Source organism: Sturnus vulgaris, chromosome 16 (genome assembly GCF_052056855.1).
Source record: "Sturnus vulgaris isolate bStuVul1 chromosome 16, bStuVul1.hap1, whole genome shotgun sequence".
Taxonomy (NCBI): domain Eukaryota; kingdom Metazoa; phylum Chordata; class Aves; order Passeriformes; family Sturnidae; genus Sturnus; species Sturnus vulgaris.
Genome location: NC_142258.1, coordinates 13,809,952 through 13,830,512, shown reverse-complemented (window position 1 = coordinate 13,830,512; position 20,561 = coordinate 13,809,952). Strand labels below are relative to the sequence as shown.

Sequence of the window (20,561 nt, the reverse complement as noted above, 5' to 3'; positions counted from 1 at the left end):
TCCAAGCTCATCCCTAGCTCAGAGCAGCAGCAGCTCCCCCAGGATCCCCCCCAACCCCATAGAAAAGAGAATGTGGTCACCCCACTGTGGGGCAGAGCACAAGCAGCTGGTCAGAGGCAGATTGTCTGCAGGGACAGACAACTCAAAAAAGAGGTTTGGTTTAATTGAAGACATTTAGCAAGAGGTTCTTCAATAAATAATGGGCTAAGGTGGGGACAGGGCTGACACCTCAGGACGGTGGTAGGACACACAGACCAGTCATAGCTCCCTTGGGATGTGCTCGAGTAGTGGAGGTGATTGTGTAAGGGGCAGGAGAGAAACTGGGGACACAGACACACAGCAGCCCCAGGCAATCAGGAGAGAAGAGCTTCATTCTGGTCCAGAGAAAGCAAGTGCTGAGAAAAAACAGGGGCTCGGGCTGCTAAAGAAACTCAACCAACAGATGTGTTGCAGTTGGATAAGCAAGAATACCCCAAACTGAGTCTGGAAGGGTTTCAGGGGCCCTGAGGAAGCACTGGGGGAGGAGCTGCCTGCCCAGTGCCACTGCTGAACTAGAAGGGAGCCAGAAGCCTCATAAGGGAGGGAATAGACCTACTCTGAGGGCAGCCCTGGCATCTTGGGGCTTGAAGGTCTCAGGGGCTGGGCTTTTCATCAGTGCCCTGTTTGACTCCTCATAAACACCTCTTTACCTTGTCTTTGAGCCCAGAAGGACCAGCACTTCCTAGAACAGCCTGGTGCTGCTCCCAGACAGGTAATGTGTCAGCCCCTGAGGCTGCCTGCTCTCCAGCCTGGCACTAGTCACAGCAGCTCATCTCCTGCATCCTTGTATTAGTGAACTCCCATCCAGGGGCTCAGTCACTGACAGGGCTTCCTGTGCCCATCCAGGCTGCAAGGTCACAATGTGCTTGTTGGCTCTTCTAAGGCCGAACCTGAGCCATGTGTCACCCCCAGGTCCTGCCCAGCCCCTGCCAAAGCTGGCAGTGCCAGCCCATCTGGCATGGATCCCTCTGCTCCAGTCCCAGTTAAAAAATGAGGTGGGAATAGGGAACATGGTGCTGAGCAGGGGAAGAGCCAAGGAAGGGAGGTTTGCCATGGGAATATAGCAGGGCCCCAGGCCTGGCTGCAGCTCTGGGGCCTCCACACAGGCTGTACATGAGTGACTGCCCAGCCAGAGGGTCCTGCAGCCAGTGAGACTGCCCAGCACAGCCCAGAAGGGCCCAGACCACAGCCCAAAGCACAGCACTGAGCAGCTGGGGGAATCTTGCTCAGCAAGGAAAAGCTGTTGTGATCTGTGCACACATCCCATCCCATCCCTCAAGATCCTGCAAAGCCCAGCCTGGTGCCAAGTAAGGGGAGAACGGTTTTGGACCAGACTCTACACTCCCCGCTCCCCTCCCCTGCTACATTCCATCCTGGACAAAGGCAGAAAGATCTATACAGTATAATACATATATATTTCACTATGAAATAGCAATTTCATTCCCTGCCTTCTACTTTATGCATCCTGAATTATATGCTTCTTTTTACATCACTCTAGAGGGCTGGTGGGGCTGGGTAGTTTCTCATGCGAGGCAGTTGCTCTCCCTGGAAGTTACCCACAGGACGCACCAGCAGCTGATGTGGCAGGACCTAAACATGATTCCCATTCCCCCCTTTCCCCTCCCCCAGCTTCTCCCTTCCACAGCAACAAGGGCAGACTCTGCCCTGGCCGGGCCTGCCAGGGTTCTCCCCGTTCATGTAATGGTTCCTCAGTGCAGATCCATGAACCTCCCTCAGCTGCTCTCAGCAGCTGTGGATGGAGCAGGAGCAGCAGCTGAGCCCTCACAGCCCGGGACAGGGAGGAGCAGACTGGAAGTGAGGGAAGTGGCGGGGACAGTGCAACATGCACGGAGTGGTGACGCCAAGGGCCCGCGGCTGCGGCACAGCCACAGCCCGCCCAGCCCACGTGGGGAGCCGGGGCTGCAGCCCCAGGGTGAAGCTCTACCAAAGGTCAGTCCCTGTGGAACAGGGAGTCCCATCCGGGGGCTGGGTCACCGGCCAAGAGCTGTCATCACTGGAACCAGTGCAGAGCCGGGTGTCAGGTGGGAGGAGAAACAATCCTATGGAAAGAAAAGAGAGCACGTTTTAGGGAAACATTTGGGGAAAGTGTCCTGGAAATACCTGATATGTGCAATGGCACTGGCAGCAAATGGGGCTTCCAGTTACTGTGCTGGGACTCGGGGCCCTGCACACTGCTCCAGCAGCTGGGAAAAGGAAAGGGACAGCAGGTTCCAGGTTTGGGCTCAAATAAACAAGGTCAGAGTTTGATTTCCCTTCAGATGAAACCAGCAGGAGTTCAGCTGCTGGCTGGAGCACAGCCATGCCCAGATACCTTCCACAAGAGCAGGATGAGCTCACTCCAGGATCTCTGTCACAGAACAGTGGCCCTGGCAGGGAAGGGAGCTGTCCCCAGCACCCACCTGTGCTTCATGTGCACCCCCAGTCCATCACATTGTCCGGCTGTACTCGATGCTGCTCTTGGCAGAAATGCCAGACCAGGGCAGGAGGCTACAGAGGAGGCTCTGGGCTTGTCTGTATATCCTCTGGGGAATGGAGCACGGGCTCAGGCTGGCTAGTGTGGAGCCAATGTGCTGCAGGTAGTCAGTGGCCACCAGTTAAGGACAACAACACTTACACTGTAACTTAGCAAAGAACATAAATCACTCCTGGACCCACCCTGCCTGCAGGGACCCCTGACACAGTGGAAGCTGCTCAGCTCAGTCAGATCTGCTCCTTGCAATCACTGCCTCCACCCTTCCATCAAAAGCAGGTCTGCTCTGTAAAGGATGGCAATTTGGGAATGGCAGCCCCAGCTTGTGTGGGAAATACCTCCTCTGAGCAGCTGCCAGTTCCCTTTGCACTCCACAGAAGATCCTGTGAGGATTGCAATCCATCCACCTGCCCAGGGAGGTTGGAACTGACCAGCTACACCCGGGAAGGATCAAGTTTCTTCTCAATGATCCATTGACCTGAAAAAAACCCCTTAGTCAGTGTGGGAGCAACCTGCTGAAATCCAGGCCAGCTCAGGCTCACAGGGGATCCCAGGTCAGAGGAAGCAAGACCAAGGGTTTCTCTGCCCTGTTTGTGGCCAAATCCTGCACCCTAAAAGCCAAAGCACACCCAGCACTTGGGTCTAAACCACCACTCGCTCTCACTGGCATCCAACTTGCTCCAACCATCCTATGTCAAATAACTCCAACATCACCTTCCTTCTGGCTTCAAATTAAATCCACATCTGAGCAGGTTTCAGTTCCCACATCTACCCACACTTTGCTGTTAACTCAAAACAGGATTTGGCCTCTGCTCAGCAGGGAAAGGATATAGGATTGTCCAGGGTGGGTGCCCACCGTTGATGTACAGGACATAGGTGAAGCCATCCTTGAGGACCCCTCGGATGGAATAGTAATAGGGGAGATAGTGGTGCTGTTTAAAGTCTCTGTTTTCATAGAAGTTTATTGCTGTGTTGTTGGTGGTGAGCACGTGCAGGTAGATGGCTTTGCAGTGGTCCTGGGCAGTGGTGGAGATGTGATCTTTGAGACTCTCAAGCAAGAGGGAACCTGTTGAAGGGAAGGCAGCAGGATCACAGTGTGTGTGCAGCCCAGGCACTCTCAGTGTCAGGGTGTGTGGGGCCCAGCTGAGCCCTCCTGCACCAGGGATTGCTGCACACACCTGGAGACCCCAAATCCCACCCAGTTCTCATAGGGCCTTCTACATGGCTTTCATACATGGTCTCATCTAGGAGCACAGCTTCAAAACCAAGAGATTTTAAAGACACAAACCTCTGACTCAATAACCACAAGGATGAGGCAGAACTTTGACAACACTGCCCATCCCCAGTAGAGCAACTCCTGGCTTTGGGGGAGGTCAGTGATTCATTGTCAATGGTATCAGTTCCACCCCATACATGCATTTATTTCAAAGCCATTTGATACAGCAGAGTGTCAAAACAGGATTTCACAAGCAGGTTATTGTATTTTGTCTGCTGAACTTGAATCAAAATCTAAGAACTGCTGGGATTTTAAGATTCCTTCTAAAGGAGGAGTGGAAACAGTCTCATCCAACCTGGATTTGCTGCAGCCAGCAGGAAAAACCGGAAGGATACAGAGGATATTCCAGCCCCAAAAGACAAGATCTGAGGGTTAATCCACACCACCTCAACGTGGCATGAAGGACCCAGCAGAACCTGTACAGGAGCTTCTTCCAGCAGTGTGCTAACACCAGGCTGAAGGATCAGCCTGACCAACACACAGGGGAGATGGCTGCTGCTGTTCCACAATCCTCAGGGCCTGGAGGACCCACAGGATTTCAGAGCAGAAGTCAACAGCACTGACTTCATGTGCTCTTGATACTTAGTGAGAGTCTGTATTAGCCAAGACCAAAAACCACTGAGTCACTGACAACAGAGCAGTTCAATTTTGTTACAAGATATTCCAGTCTTCTACCTCACAGAAATCCAGCTGTCCTGTGGTTTAAGAACAGCAGAGAACTAGAAACCAAACCCTTTTTACAAAAATCAGAGGAAAATCAGAGAAAAAGCAGAGGAAAATCAGAGCTTTAGTGTTCAGAAGCATTGCTGGAGTGAAGAGCCTCCTGCATGAAAGGCTACAGCTTCAAACACCACCAGAAAAACTCAAGAGAAAGGTCTCAGAAAAAGTAGCAGCAGCTTTTTTTGGGTTGTGTTGCTACAGGTGCAAGCTCAAAGTTTTTGAGAGAGCAACACGCTGTGCAGATGGACTGGATACAGGAAATACTGAGTCTGAGAGGAGAAAATTCCAGCAAGATGGAACTGGGAAAAAAAAAAGGATTTGGAAATTAGGAAAACCACCATAACTTTACAGAAAGACCTTTTTACCACCCTCTGTGATTATTCTGTGCTACCACTTTCTTCTTTGTACTGGAAAATTCTCTCCAGTGGCATTTTAATGGAAGGTTTAAACACTGCTCTCACCAAGGACTCTCTGGTCATTTCTTTATGTATCCTCTAAGTTTATGCCTGTCCTGGGGGAGAAAGGAGGACTTGGAGTTGCTGAGTTATACCTGTACCCACTGAAGAGACTCCAAGTGTGCACCCCTGGGCCACCCTGCCAAACCTGGCCCATTTCCTTCTGCAGATCAAAGATCCCCATCCTGCCTGAAATGGCACCAGGAGGGCAGCACTTGGTAGCAGAACACAACTGCTCTAAACACAGAGAAAGCCTTTCTGACTCCAGGATTTCAAATGGCTGCAGGAATGCTGCATGTAGCAGCAGAAATTCAGAGCTGACTTGTACATTTGAGATCTAATTAGGCACAAGTTACACTATTTTCCAGTTCCCTTTGTGGCTTTCTCACAGTTTGTTCTATCTGTTGAAGCTGAAAGAGTAAAAGCAGCTCTGTTTTCTGCCTCAGGGATCAGATTGCTGTACCCAGAAAGAAAATAATTTCAAACCCCAATTTCAAACCCCACTCCTGGGTGAAGTTCTCACACTTTCAGAAGGTCTCAGCAGCACTAGTGTGAGTTTTTGGTGTGCTCATCTGGCCCCTGGGAACAAGATTGACAAAGGCCTGTCAAAGGCTCTTTGGAAATATTTGCACATTGTGTTGTGCCCACTACTGTTCCCAGTAAAAACCTCCCAGTGTAGCAGTCATGGGTAAGCCCTTCCCATAGGGATATTGCAGGGAGACACTGGAGCTCCTTCAGTCACCCCCACTGGCCACACCTGGCAAACACCACCAACAACTGGCACTTAACAGCATCTTACCTATTCCATGTTTTCTGAACTCCTTCACCACTCCAAGACTTAGGATGTAAGCAACTTGAGTGTCCACAGGAAAATTAGAAGCTAGGATATCTCCATCCTGAGTAGAGAAAGGACAGGTTTTTTAATAGAGTGCCTAGGGAGTTGCAGGAGAAAGCAAGAACCCTGTACTGGAACACCTGAAAACAAGGCTAAAGCAGGAAACTTCACTGAACAATCTTAGCTGAAGCTTTTGGAATGGAAGTTAAAATATCCAAGCATGGGGCTATTCCTATTTTCACATCATCCTCTCAGAGGCAGAACACAAACCATGCTATTTCCTATCAATGTACATTATTTGTGGGTTTAGGGACAGAACATGCTTGCTTTCTTTACCAGAAGGATTCAAAATGCCAGTTCTGGAGTCACTGGACAGTGTTTAGATCAACCCAGCAAGTCCTTGTGGCCTGCAAGCTGCAGCTGAGCTGTGTCAGCTGGAGATCCCTGCACTGCTGGGGAGGACAAGGAACACGTTCCACAGGCCCAATTGCCCAGAACAGTGCTTGAATAAGCCCTTGGCTTTCAGCTTGGCTGGAACAAGAGCCTTTTGTAGAAGTTGCTGAAGATGCAGCTTCTGACTTTTGATGAGCTTTGAGATGAAGCCAGACAGCTGAGGTGAAGAGATCCATGTGCTGCTCTGTGCTCTCAGCTCCTGTGCATGTTGGGATTATTGTTTAACCACAACACTGAGGGCCTTCCAGGAGTTAGGCACTCCCTGCACTGCCCCTGCTTTTTTTTCACGCTCTTTTCCCATGCTGTCTTCACTGATCATCTCTTCTTTCCCTCTCTGCTCCACTGGATTGTCTCTCCTGGCCTCCAAGCTCTGTTATCTCAGAAGTCCAAGCTCTCTGCAGAGAGGTTACCTCTCCTCAGGGATTGGGACAGGGACTGTGTAAATGAAGCAGTTTCTGCAGGAAGTCACTGGAGTAACCCCCCCAGTACAGCTAAGGAAGCTCTTAAGAAAAAATGAGGTTTGTGCTCCCACAGTTACACCAGGCATGGTCCAGCCTCCAGGATCTGATCCCTCAGCTCCCCACGAGGCCATGCCCCAGCAGGAAGAGTCTCTGTGGTACCACACACCCACCCCTGCTCCATTAGCTGGAGATCAGCATGTGCTTCATTCCTTGTATTAATTAACTCAGGATCAAGTGTCTGAACTGGGGAGGGAGAAACCCCACCCCAAACAGATCCCATCCCTATTCTCCACAGTAGGGGTGGATTCAGTCCTGCTGAAGCTCAGGGTAGTCACATACCTCTTTGTGCACCTTCGTCCTGCTCTTGATCTCTGCCACTATCATCCCCACGATGGAGCCTCTGTACGTGGCTGCGAGGGAAAAGAACTTCTTGTTGGAAGTGATATCTCGGTACCATGAGTCAGGGTACCTGGGAAGGAACCAGAAACAGCAATGGCTGGATGCAAAGCCCATGGGAACAGGCATGAGATGCCCCTCAACTGGAAACAGCTGTTGCATCCCATTTAGTGCTATGGGTTCTTTCATCTTGTAATGGCCTCCTGCCTTGATAAGAGAATTGCATTTTCATCTTACAGTTTTGCCCAGAGCTTCCACATCCATCTTTAGCAAGTTATTTTTAAATGCAAGATCCATCTGCCCTCATCCAAGAGTGTAAGGATCTCATTAATTTGATACACATGTAAAAAAATTGCTGTATATTGATAGGAAAAAGAAAAATCACACCACCAGCCTCCAGTTCTCCTCCTCCTTCTGCAGCTACTAAGGGAAACTACTGTATGTTCATTTATTTCCAAGTGAGAGTTCAGCATATCTTGCTTTTAAAAGAAATCTACAAACTCAAAATATTATGAATGCTTTTGCTGATTTGTTAAATTTTATTCAATCTTAATTATAATCTGCTAGAATCCTCTATAAACCTTCTCTATGAAGCTAAAGTTAAAAATCTATGAAGCCTACAGCTGTGGTTTCCCTGGATGCTTTAGGCCAGAAATCTGTCAGTGTCCCCCACAAAAGCTCCCGTGCTTGTGCAGTCATGGGCATTTACTAAATGTGGGTCTGGGGAGCTGGCCTGGGCCAGGCTGAGATCAGCTTTAAGCCAGACTACAGGAGGAGCAGTGATCCAAGGGAAGCACTGCTCAGTTCCCCCGGGAGACTCAGAGCAGCCCTCAGGAACAGCTCCATGACAGTTCAGTTTGGCTCTGAGGGTGCTGTCCTAGACAATGCTCCAGGACACAACTGTCCTTCTTCCTGGAGGTATCCTCCTTTCCCCACCTCATTCAGTCCTTTTCAAGAAGCTGTTCCATCCCTTTAATGACAAAGCCCATTTTACTGCCAAAATGCACATACAGGAAGTTTCTGATGACTCCAGCACGCTGCAGGACAGGCAGCAAAGGACCATTAACAACACCACCACCACAGTGCACAGAAGATTCCCAACCTGCTGCTTGGCAACAGCCCTGAGGCTGCACAGAGCTGGACCAGTGCAGATTCATACCCTTGGTCCCAAGGTCCCCAGCGAGCACTCCAAAGCAGACACTCACTCTATAGGGAACCATCCCCAAAGCAGGCACTCACTCTATAGGGAACCCATCCCAAAGCAGACACTCACTCTATCGGGAACCAATCCCAAAGCAGACACTCACTCTATAGGGAACCAGTCTCCACAGAGCTGTTTCACTGTGTCTATGTCATCGTGGCACAGCAGGCGCAGGTTCACATCCGTCAGTGCAGTCGGGGGCACCTCCTCTGTCATTCACGCCTGCAAGGGAAGGGAGCACGAGAGCAGTGATGGAACACAGGTCTGATCCAAAGGCACCAGGAGGGGCTTGCTATGGATAAAACTGCTTTTCCCAGAAAAATGAGTTTTCAGGAAAGATGAAGCAAAACACAGCAACATTAACCTGAGAAGAACTCAAAGCTGTGTTGGCCATGGAGCAAGTCCAGCTCACAGCTCAGCCTGACCCATCTCTCCAGCCCCATATCCGGGCACATCCTGATCCCTGGGAGCACAGTCTGGTGACTCTGCATGGGAGGAGCACGTGGCCACCAGCCCTTCCAAAAAGAGCATTAAATGAGCCAACAGTGTGCCAAGTGTACCTTATGTTGCATGGAGCTCTTCAAACGTCCGTGCAGGACCAACATTTTGTTAAAACAAAACTGAACAAACAGCTGAAAAAGGAAGCACTGTTAGAGGAACGTTTAGAAAGTCCTCTTGCACAACCCTGCCATCTCCAGTGAGTACATATGCAGAGGATTCCAACTCTTTAAAATGTTCATTTTTGTTTAACCTATGCTGGTGAAATGAGATCCAGTTTCACTTCCCCTCATGCCACAGCTCCTCCAAGCTCAGCACAGAGCACTCAGATACAGAAATCCCAGGACACCTTTTCTCCATAGCCCTGCCACGATCTGCTGAGCACAAACAGAACATTTGCTGCAATGTCTTCAGCCTTTTTTAACAAGCACCAGAGGGAAAGAAGCAAGTGATAGCTAAAGTGATTGTAAAAGCATTTGTAACACTGATGGATGACTGGAGAACACATTTTAGGCAGGACAAAGCCCCACATGAGACAAACAAGGTGAGTGGAGACAGGAGGAGTAGTTTTCTTAATCTCTCTCACTCTGACCCTCCCAGGTAAAAGAATCAGATCAGGATGCAAATTTAAAAAAACCAAAGCCACCGCCCTTAACAAAAACAAGTTCCTTAAAATTTTTACTTTCTTTTCCCAATTTTAAGAGTCTCAAGTCTTGGTTTCAAAGTGCCACGTTATAAGGGAAAAGCTGCACAGAGCAATGTTTGTCTATGCCCTCCCGTGAAAAGGAATGCTCAGTTCTCCAGTGTTCTTGATTTAAAGCTCAGAGCTCAAGGAGGAACAGATTTAAACACACTCCCCATTGGACTGCATTTGTCATTTGTGCAGCTTCAACACAAAAATTGTAACTGGTAAAGTTACAATTGTCAGTTTGGTTAATTTTAAGTTGCCAAACTCACAACTCAGCAATTAATTGTAAATTATTAAGTTACTAAAATTACTTGGACAAGCTCTCAGGCACATGGTGGGATTCCTGGGGTGTCCTGTGCAGGGCCAGGAGCTGTGGATTCAATCATCCTGATGGGTCCCTTCAGCATATTCTATGATTCTACTCTGCCAGTTACAGTCACTCTGTGTGGAAATGGATCACTTGTTCCTCTCCAAAGAATTCCTTGAAAAGCATCACGGCTATTTCCCAGCCTGTTCTGGGACTGTGGCTGCGTGTTTACTGAGCAGCCCACAGCACTCACAGTCAGTCCAGGCACCAGTTTCAAAACAACTTAAGCACCTACAAAATCTGCACTCCTTGCTGCCTTTAAAACTTATTTTACACTCCCAGAATTGGCTCAAGCCCTCAGAGGCCAGACTTGGAATCTGTCACACTCCCCACCCCCAGCCTCTGGTGACCTTTTAAGAAGCCTCAGCTTCACCCCATGGGACCCTGAAGAAGGCAAAGCAAACATTTGCTGGCTGAGGCTCATCTGATCCCGGCCACTGGAGGATGTGGACCCCCGTCTCACCCCCCCACCTCTGCTGAGCCATTTCAGAGCTGGGACACACCACAGGATCATTCTTCTTGCAAAGTTTCAGTGCTCCTGTAAGGGAACACCCCTTCTCAGCATGAATAAATCAGCATGGCAGAGCCGTGGTTCTGCTACTGAGTAGAGAATGCAGGGCAGCCACTGCTGGAGAGGCAGAGCCAGCACAGGACACATTCCTGTGAGGATTAGTCCATGTGTATTTAACACCACAGTCTCAAAGAGCTGGGCAAGCATTATGCATTATCCTGTAGCTGAAGCCAGCCTCAAAAAAGTAATCCATGACTGTTTTGTTGAACAGGATAATCCCCCTCCCCTCAAATTCAGACACCCACAGCTGGTTGTGTTTGCAGGGACTCGCTCCATCCATTACATGGCCCAATCCAGACGCTCCAGCACATTTAAAGGACATTTGGGACACCCATCTGGCACCATGTCCTGCCTCAGGGGTTTAGGAGAGCAGACCAGGGCCCCTTCCTCCCTGGCCAGGTGTTGCTGCTGCTGGAAGAGCTGTGGTAAGTGGCTGCTATAACCAAGAGAGAAGAAATTCGAGGTAAATCAATTTCCTTCATACCCAGGTGACAGCCTCTGGGTCTTCTGGGATACCTGGAAAAACACCCAGGAGCAGGTCCTGGCCCTGGCACAGTCTGTGGCAATGTTGTCCTTAACAAAGCCAAAGTCCTGCACTCAAGTCTCAGCCAACAGTGACCTAAGTATCACATTTAGAGTCAACTTAAGAGGACAAAATGCATGTCTGAGAGCAAAAAATAAAACCAGTATCAGTATCACAAAATAAAACAAAGCCCTGGAAGTCACAAGGGCCTTCAGAGGATTCAGAGGCAGCAGCACTGACAACACAAGTTCTGGCCTTTGAGACCAAATGGTGGCTGCTGTGAAGCCAAATGCAGGCTACAGGGGGATGGGGTTAATTCAAGGGTGCCCATGGCCACTTTGGAAAGGCAAAGTGAACTCATCTATTTCTTTTAATATCTTTTTCTCAGGTGTCAGCCTTTGGTTCACATGATGGCCAGAGTGTGGGAGGTGACATGGCCAATATTAGCCACTGTCTCCCCTCCCAGGGGGCACAGTGGCCTCACCCTTCTGTCAAAACAGGAAGCACTTGCTCGGGAGGACTAGAAAATGAGCCAACATTTCATAATTTATTTAACATTTCATGCTTATGAAGGGATAATGCAGATAAACATTTGAAAAAGCTCTGAGGACACCCTCTTATAAAATACTGCAGTCAGGAGCAAGTGCAACTAGAAACTGAGTATTTAATTCCCTTTCTTACCTAAAACCTGCACATATTAATGCATAACACATTCATTTCAAAAATACAGGAAAGCATAAAGGTTTTAGCATTTTTATTAGTTTTCTGCCTTGCTCTGTTAAAATGTTTCAGCCTCAAGTGTATTGGGTAGCTCAGAGGAACCTGTGAAATTCTTATGACAAATATTTAGCAGTAATGGAAGTTGGATGAAAAGAAATAGTAAAAGCATCACTAAATAAGCCAACTTGACATATAATTTTAAATCTTTGGCATCAGTAAGCTCTAGCTATAATGAGCTAAAGAGCATTTCACAGTTCTGTCTAAAGGAGCAGAGCCTTTGGCTGCAGCAATGGCTCAAGCCATGTCTGGGCCTCCAGGAATTGTCTCTGCTCACTCAGCACGATGGAGCCAAGTCCAGGCAGTGACATTGCCACCAGCAGCACCTCCAGCTCCTATTGGGAAGGAGCAGTTCTTGCTTGGAGCCAGGTGCAGAACAGTTTATTGACACAGACCAGATGCTTCACAGCAGACACCTCAGCTCAAGCTTTTCATTCTCCCTTAGAGCTCTTGTGTTTAAAAAAAAGCATAATAGAATCTGTGTAAGATCCCATTTCTAGAGAGACAGGCAGCTATACAGAACCAGCACTCTTAATCCAGCAGGGTGTTCAAATGCAGGATAAAGCCTGATGCTTTGGCAGGCAGCTGCTTAAACGTGTTTGAAAATCCCTTGAGCACTTCCATTACTACAGAAACCAGGCCAAGTGGTTCTACAAGTTGAGATTTCTCTTGTTTATCACTGTTAGACATGTTTTAACAATGTTTCTACCTTGTGCATCCTGCAAAAATAAGTTGGATTTCATCAGTGAACAAGACGATGGTTTCATTAATTTTTATTTTGACTTCAGCTTCCAATCAGATAAACTCATTAAATTACCAAATAAAAATTTTATCTAGCAACAAGTATAGCTGAATTTCCTAGCACAATAAAAGCCAGGTAATCTAAAATTAAAGGCAAACAAATAGTAACTAGGATTGTTTACAACTCTAATTCCCAGTAAGGAATGTATTGACTTTAAATTTAGTGTTCACACAAAAACCAACATGAAAGAATCTTCTTCACTTGCAGAAACAAAGCTGGATCGAAGTCCATCGAAACCTTTTACTTTACTTAAAAGCTAATTGAGATCAATTCATCCTACAGGAAGCAGCAGAGCTGCGGGGAAGAATAAAGAGAAGCCCTGGCAGGCTGTGGGTGTTTATAAATGGATCCCATAATTCAGGCAGCATTGTCCCTGCAGGCACACCCAGCCAGCCCGGTGTCCCAGCATCTCCAGGATTAAACAGAGCAGATCCTCAAAGAGTCGGGATGAAGATTTTCACCTTCAGGAATTCAAAGCATTCATTTTGAGCACACTCCTGCTGGATTATTAAGGATTATCTGCTGTCCTTCCACAGAAGGGAAAGATTAAGTTCCTGCAAGGACACACCACAAAGGGGCTGTCCCAGAGGAAGGGCAGTGACACCAAACAAGCCCCTGGGCATGGGGAACACCCGGGCTGGCCTGTCCTGTCAGCTCCTGCCCAGCCCTGCAGGACATGTCACAGCAGCTCTATTTCACTTTACACACACTCCCTGGGAGATCTGCACACAGGGACAGAGATGGATTTCCTTGTGCCTGGTACCCTCACAGCAGAGGTGCTGCTCCAGTGTCACCACCAAACCCTTGTTTGCAGCTCCAGTAGCAATCCAGACAGTCCTCAGATCCCAGCAACACAAGATTTCCAGGGAAGAAAAATTAATAACATTTGGCATCCTCTCTCACTTGCAAGTAAATAGAATCAAACAAAGCCAGAGAGAATCTTAAAGCTACCAAAATGCAGGATTTTAGCTGTGACTGAACAGCACAGTACCCAAAACAGCCACAAAGTCTGCTATTATCTTCCAGAATATGAACAGGAATTCTCACAGCTGTAAGTCTCTCTACCTTGTGCCGTCTGGCACTGGGGATTTGATTTACATTAAACCATTCAGTCTGAACCAGTCTAATTCCACAAAGCAGTAAAGATTCCCCTGCTGCATTTCATTTCCAGCTTACTGTGTTTTTAGGTTACTGGTCTCGGAGGGAATGTCCTACACAGACACCTCTATCACCAAGCTCCTTTCATTTAATATAATAAAAGTGCAACTGGATTTCAAAACATCGTGGATTCATTAGTAAGAATCTCAAAGAGGTGCTTCCAGGACTTAGGGCAACATTACCTAAGCAACAGGAACCACATTTTTAAAGATATTTAAATACTTGGCTTGACAGCTTCTCAGTACTACTTCAAGTAAGGTCAAAGAATAAAAAAATCGTAGGTTGGAAAGACCCTTTGGGGTTTAACCCAACTTAGATCAGGTTGCTTAGGCTCACAATGTTAGTTAGGAGCAAATCTCTTGACCTTGCCTGGAATCAGATCAATTCCTTTGGATCTAAAGACACAAATGGAAGGTGGGGTGTCAAATGTGCTGCCTGCACCAACACCCACAGCTCTGCCAGTGTGTAGTGCAAGCACACCTGACAGGGCATTTATTACACTCTGTTTATCCATTTAATGCTCCTGCTCCTTCTAGGAATGCCACACAGGTTCATTTGGGACAGGCAGCACACAAATCCCAGCAGGTACAGCTCCCCTCATTCCCACTTCGTTATGCAAACCGACAGAGCCTGGAGCTCACGGTCACACACTGATCTGTGACCCTCTCACCTCCATCCCTGTACACTCACTACATCCCACAGGAGTGCTGCCCAAAACTGCCAGCACTTAATTCCCTGCATTAGCAGAAGCTTGGAGTGAGTGAGACTCTTAATGAGAAATCTAGGACAAAATGACTTATTCTGTGCCTTGGTCTGAAAAAACCACAGTAACGTGGGTGGAAGCAGACTACGATTGTGAGACTTCACAACAGCCCAGAACACCTTTTGATCCATGTTTTTCTGCCTTTCCCACCAGAATCAAAAGCCTCGTGGACCCCAGGTCACTCAGCTCAAGACTTGGAGCTTCTCAATATTTAAATTCCTTCAATAGCAGCTTCTTTCTGTGCAGAAACCTGCACTCCCCAGCCACAGCTCCCCAGGCTGCCACATGAGGAACACACGAGGTTAAATCCAGCCCTGCCATGTGGATCCCATCTGCCCCCAAAGCACTAATAGAATTCTCTTGGGGACATCACTCTGGATAAAGGAATTTGTCAGTGCCTGGACCTTCTTGTCCAGTCAATCCACCCAGGGCAGTGTGCTTGACTAGCACCCCACAGTGGAGGAGGGCAAAACCCAATGAGCTCGGGGGAGATGTGATTCAGAAAGCTGAATTCATCTCAGCCCCAGGGAGGCTTCAGGGTAACCTTGGGTTGAGATAAGACATCTGCAACAGTGAATTGTCAGGTGCCCTGAGCCAATTCATGCTTCCTGAGGGAGCCAGACCAATGTGGCAGGCACATACACAGGGCTGAGCCCAAAGTATAAAAACTGGATAATTAAAATAGTAAATTTTGAAGGAAGCAAGGCAGTCTCCAATCTGTGTACTCCTTCCTCAGCATCCTGACAGTGAACACACAGAGACCAGGAACAGGCATCACACCTGAATTTGGATCCAACCATACACTGCCATCACTATGTTAAGGTTCTGCTGTGATTTCAGCATGTTGCTTTATCATCCTGCTAAATCAGACCCCCACCTAACACCAAATACACCAAACAAGTCAATTGGATATTACACTCTCCTCGTGTGGAAAAGCTACAAGAGCTTGGCCAGAGCACGTTGACCTCTGACAGCCAGGGAGGCAGCACTGTCACACACAGCCTGGGAAAACCATCCTGGCAATCAGCCCTCATCCTAAATGCTCACCCCAGATGGCTCAGACTATTTTTCCTCAGCTCTGAAATTCTGAAAACACCGTTCTAAGAACACATTTGTGCCTTGTCTCCAGCTCCACACAATTTTCCACTCCAGCTGCATCGAGCTGTGCACATCACAGCACCAAAAGCCTCCAAGCCAAACACCCAGAATCACTGTCATTAACATTTTGGCCTCTTGCCATGAAAGATCAGGATTTGAAACAGTCCCCAAAAGGATATTAAGAAGTGAGAAGGCAAAATTTAGTTCTACCTGTGTAGCAGGCAGTGGTTATTTATTAGAAATAAAGAACACTTACTGTTAGTGGAAATCCTTTTATACTCGTACCCCTGATCTTCCACACACTCAGAGTTGGACTTGTCAGACTCCCAGCAGCAGAAAACATTAATGTTTTGCATGTAGGTCACTTTTTGGGCTGTTCTTTCACCTTACAGCTCTGGAAACATTACTGGAGCTGTGGATTTCACAGGAGCCAGTCCCTAATGAAGTGTCTCTAAAGCACACTGCACGAGGCCTGGCTTCCTGCTGCCCCAGATACAGCAATTCCTCTGGGGAATGGCAAACAAGAATCTCTAAGAGGGTTTTTCTGTTAAATCTTTTCTTGTTAAGACAAGGAAGGGAAATCTGCTTTGTGACAGTGGCACTGTGGGGAATTCAAACCCAAGGGTCACAAAGAGGCACACTGGCAACAAGCTCCTTGCTGGAGAGGAGATTTAATACACAGCAAGTTTCCAATAGGCACCTCTTCCTCCAGAAAACAAATTTTAAAAACCCCAAAAAATCCAGCATACCTGCAGGCCCGCTGCCCTTTCTGAATTAGAATAAACAGCCACACAGAAAATGTTTGTAGTGACTGAAAAAGCAGCCAGAAATGCAGCCTACAAACCCCTGGAGAAGGGAATTTGAGGCTGCCTCCATTTCCTACACGCTGTCCTCATTATGGAGCAGCACTGACAAAACCCAGCCCCTCCACCTATACCCTCACAAGAGACACCAACAGAACTTTCCAGAGGTTACTGCAAACAAGGTGCTTTCAAATAAAATAAATTTTGAAAAAGCTTGAAAAGAACATTCCTTCCTCAGTTGTCAGACAAGTGCCCCAAACTTAACACCTCTCCAAGATCCTGACTTGAAAATTTGAGCCAAAATGGCTCCTTTTCCTTTCTCAGCAGTTTTCCAAACATTAGACACTCAGGTTCAACTCAAGAACTCCACTGCTGCTGTTTTAAACTAATAATATTTAAAATGGATTCTGGCACAGATGTCTGCTCTGACAGCCACAGTAATAAGTTGAGAAGCAGAAATTAAAAACTCAATTAAAAACTAATGTTGGAAAACTGAGCAGCTCCTGTTCCTACCTCTGTGCAGGGAGGAAAGGGGGTGGGAGGATGCAGAGCGAGCCATGAAGCTCAAAGTCTTTTTGCAACATTGCATTGAAGCCACCAGACATGCTGTGACTGGGTAAAAACCTGGAAGGTAGGAGCCATCCCACTCTGAGAATGATTTTGGATAGCACTTGGCTTCCAAGTTTGCAGATGAGGTGCTCAGCTAAGGCAGATCTTTTTCTGCTTTCACTCTCAACAGCTGAAGCCTTAAAAGCATCTGAACACGTCACTGAAGGGAATCCCTGTCCATGAGCCAGGGCTGCCTCCAGCCCAGCGGGAAGGCAGAGCTACGAGGATCTCTGAATCAGCTCTGCCAGGAAGCCCCTGAGTTTGCACCTGTAATTCCTCAGGTATTTCCAACAGCCAGCGTCAGCCTTTGCAAGCACAGTTTCAGCTGCTCACTCCATAAATTATACTGGGAGTGGCTGGTGTGGGGGCCAGAGAGGTGGAAAATAGGCAGGAAGTGAGAGAATGGCTTTTGGGGTGGCAGGACCAGCTCCCATCAGCTGACAGGCTCTGAGCCCAGCACTGACTCACAGACCATACTGGTCCAACCCCTGTGTTCATAACACTCCCCAAAAAACCCTCCACCAGGAGAAAAACCCCATCCCCACATGCAAATAAAGATCATCCTTACTGGGAAAGAAATAATACCAGATATGAGAGAAGCACCACACTTTGTTAATAAAAATAAATGCTCTGTTAAAGGCTCTTTGGCTAAAGACTATTTTCTGAACTGCACTGGTAGTCCCCACAATGTTTCATCACATCCAACTCCAGTCTGGGTACCAGGAGTCAGGATGACTGACACTGGTTTAGGAAAAGAAGTGAAAATTAAGAATACCACAGGTTTTAAGAGGCATTCACAGGACAGCCACTTCCCAACTACTTAGAGTGAGAAGTCAATTTGCCTTAAGCACATCAAAAGACCTGCTGAGAGAAACAGCAGCAGCTTCAAAGAACAAAATATTATCTCAGCACCACTAACAAATGTTTCTTCCTTTGCCACCAAGTGTGGAAACACTAATTAGAGCAGTTTACAAGATGTAACAGAACTACTGTTTAAGCTGCAAGAGAAAACCTTCTGCTGCTTCTGAGCAGGGCAAGGCTGCTCAGGCTTATCTCATAAATGAGCTCACACATTAATTATCACACACTGGGACAGATCCAGCAGTTGGGGTTTTAGGGGTTTTTTTGTTGCCTTTTTTTTTTCACCTCACTCGTGAGACACCTGATAGAGTTTATTCCAATAGACAGGTGGATAATCTGAAAATACACCATGCTCTAGTGGTCCCAAAATGCTCCCACAAGTGTCCTCCATAAAGACTTCTAAGGATAATAACCTGGACTAAGAAGAGTCTGTGGCAGATGAAAAGAAATTAACTACAAGAATTAATTAGGTTAAAATAATCTAGGATGAATCCATAGTGAAAAGAGAGTCTATTCAGCAGGTTCATAACAACTACATGGAAGAAGAAAGGAACAAGAAGAAAGACATGCAGCAAAACTGGCTGATGGTCCTTTGGGATTGGGCACAGATTTCCAGGATGGTAAAATCTAAAGCTATTTGCAGTTGCAGAAAGCTCCCACAATGCCAAAAGCCAAGTAAAACTGTAAGCTGACAGATAAAAAAAAAAAAGAATGCAAACATGGAAATGTTTGTGTTGACCACTGCAAGGGGGAAAAGCATCCACGCTCACAGCGAGCTCCTTGAGAACATTTGTGGCTCAGCAGCAAAGGAGGACACAGGGAATTATCAGAACAGAGAGGGAAAAACACCTATCTATAAAGAGTTTGGTCTGAGGTAGGGACAGATATTTAATGTCTCTGTGTGTGAATAAACGCCAGAGGGGAAGGAAGATTGGCCACGGTTCAGGAGCTCAGCGAGATCACCCAGAACGGGCTGGGAGCTGCTGTAGCACAGCAAAATCGGGATAACCAACAGGTACAGAGCAGGCCGAGTTCAAACTCAACATAGGTAACACAGTTAAACATTCAGACAGCTTGCAGTGGGATACGATAATGATCTGATGCCTGTAATCAAGAGTGGATTGTCCAAAGTACGTTTTAGTTCCTGGCTGGACACAGCAATGCCGCTGGCCTCAACGCATCCCTCAGAAAAACACCCAGACATCAACAAACAAACCCAAGCAAACCCGAGCAGCTCCGCTCTCTACCCGGGGGAACACCGGATCCGGCCATACACAGCCATTCCCGGCTTTCCCGTGGGAAATTGGGCCGCAAAGGAGGAGGAAATAGAGACAGACACAGGCGACGACAATAGCACCAAATTCTCCGCTTATCGGGACGGCCAGGAGCACATCCCGAGGGCCCCGGACCCGCTGCGACCTAAGGGCGGGGGGGCCGGGGTTGCCATGGCGACTGCGCCGGGCCTGGGCCCGTCCCGGGCGGAAGCGCCATGAGAACGCCAGCCCCCTTACCCACCACAGAGATCCCCCCAAACTCTTCCCCGCTCACCTGGGAGGGGCGGCGGACGCGCCCTCAGCACATCCCGGGAGGCGGAACCGGACGGAGGAGCGCTGGGCACGGGCACCGGCGGCACTTCCTCAACCGGGGCACCGCGCAGTAACGCATCTCCCCATTGGCTGGCGGGGGGGACACGTGACCACGAACGGCGCGCGTGCGCACACAGGCGCGCCGGTCCCCTGAGGCCACATGGGCGGCGCCGAGAAGGGAACGCTGTCGGTAATTAAGTGAGCGGTAATTAAGGATGGGGTAATTAAGGGGCGTCCTTGAGCGCAGGCGCTTGGGAAACAGGAGGTGGGGCTGGTCACGCCCCTGGGTCACCTGGCCAGAAGTTTCCCTCAGTCTTTCAAAGAAATAGGAGGTAGAACTGTCATACAGTATAAGGACTTGATGCCATTCCTAGTTCTAATCCTGAAATTAGAAGTTCTTGAACGTTTTGCCTTGTTGTTGAAGCTCTAAAAAGTGGGATGAGGCAGGCTATTTCAGTCGGAAAGTACCTACAATGATTGCTTAATCCAACTGCCTGACCAAAAGTTAAAGGCATTATTTTTATTGCAGGTTCAAGTAGATGAACTGGAGGTTGGACTAATTGATGTCCAGAGGTCCCTTCCAACCCTAACTACTCTATTATTATTATTAACCTTCTATTTCCACAGTCTCCCTGCCAGCTGTTCCATTCAAATCAGATTTTCCCACCTTCCAGCTATTTTGCCCTTGTTCTGCAGCCAGTGTGGAACCACAGGTGCCACAACTCCTCACATGAGGAGAGCAGCAGCAGAGGTCTTTGTCACCATCTCAGATGTGGAGGAAGAACCCCTTTTTTCCTGCTTTTTCATCTGCAGAGGGAGTCTCAGAGAAGCACAGCAAGACAATAAAGGGGTTGGACACCACCTCTGCTGCTGCTGCTGTTGTCCTGCCCAGGACGACTCCATGCTGCACTCAGAGCTGGCCAGCACAGCACTGCTAGCCTTTGGCCATTTTTCCAGCCAGCATCAACGAAACACCCCAGATCTCGCTGCAGATTTTCAAGAAGCTCTGACTGAGGTGTGTACAGGGCATTTCCCCAGCAGGGAGGTCCATGGGTCACTGCAGCCACCAATGGGTTTTGTCCCCACCCCAGCACAGGCCTGACAAGTTGGACCTTCTAATCCGGAAGAGA

General features: G+C 48.1%; 1 protein-coding gene across 4 annotated transcripts; it reads right to left on the bottom strand.

Annotated features, from left to right (window-relative positions):
• Positions 1-142: 142 nt before the first annotated feature.
• Positions 143-19,539, bottom strand: NAA60 (N-alpha-acetyltransferase 60, NatF catalytic subunit). 4 transcript variants are annotated; one of them, XM_088174557.1, is made up of 7 exons: positions 19,394-19,539; positions 8,434-8,549; positions 7,070-7,199; positions 5,781-5,877; positions 3,362-3,596; positions 2,460-2,643; positions 143-2,099 (listed from the first exon to the last, which is right to left on the bottom strand). In XM_088174557.1, exons 2-6 carry the CDS (start codon positions 8,541-8,543, stop codon positions 2,487-2,489), a joined length of 729 nt encoding a protein of 242 aa, XP_088030683.1. In that variant the 5' UTR covers positions 8,544-8,549; positions 19,394-19,539; the 3' UTR covers positions 143-2,099; positions 2,460-2,486. The 4 variants fall into 4 exon arrangements, with proteins under 4 accessions (XP_088030683.1, XP_088030685.1, XP_088030684.1 ...); XM_088174559.1 differs by having other exon boundaries at positions 8,400-8,549; positions 19,394-19,424; XM_088174558.1 differs by lacking the exon at positions 19,394-19,539 and adding an exon at positions 15,829-16,014.
• Positions 19,540-20,561: the final 1,022 nt, after the last annotated feature.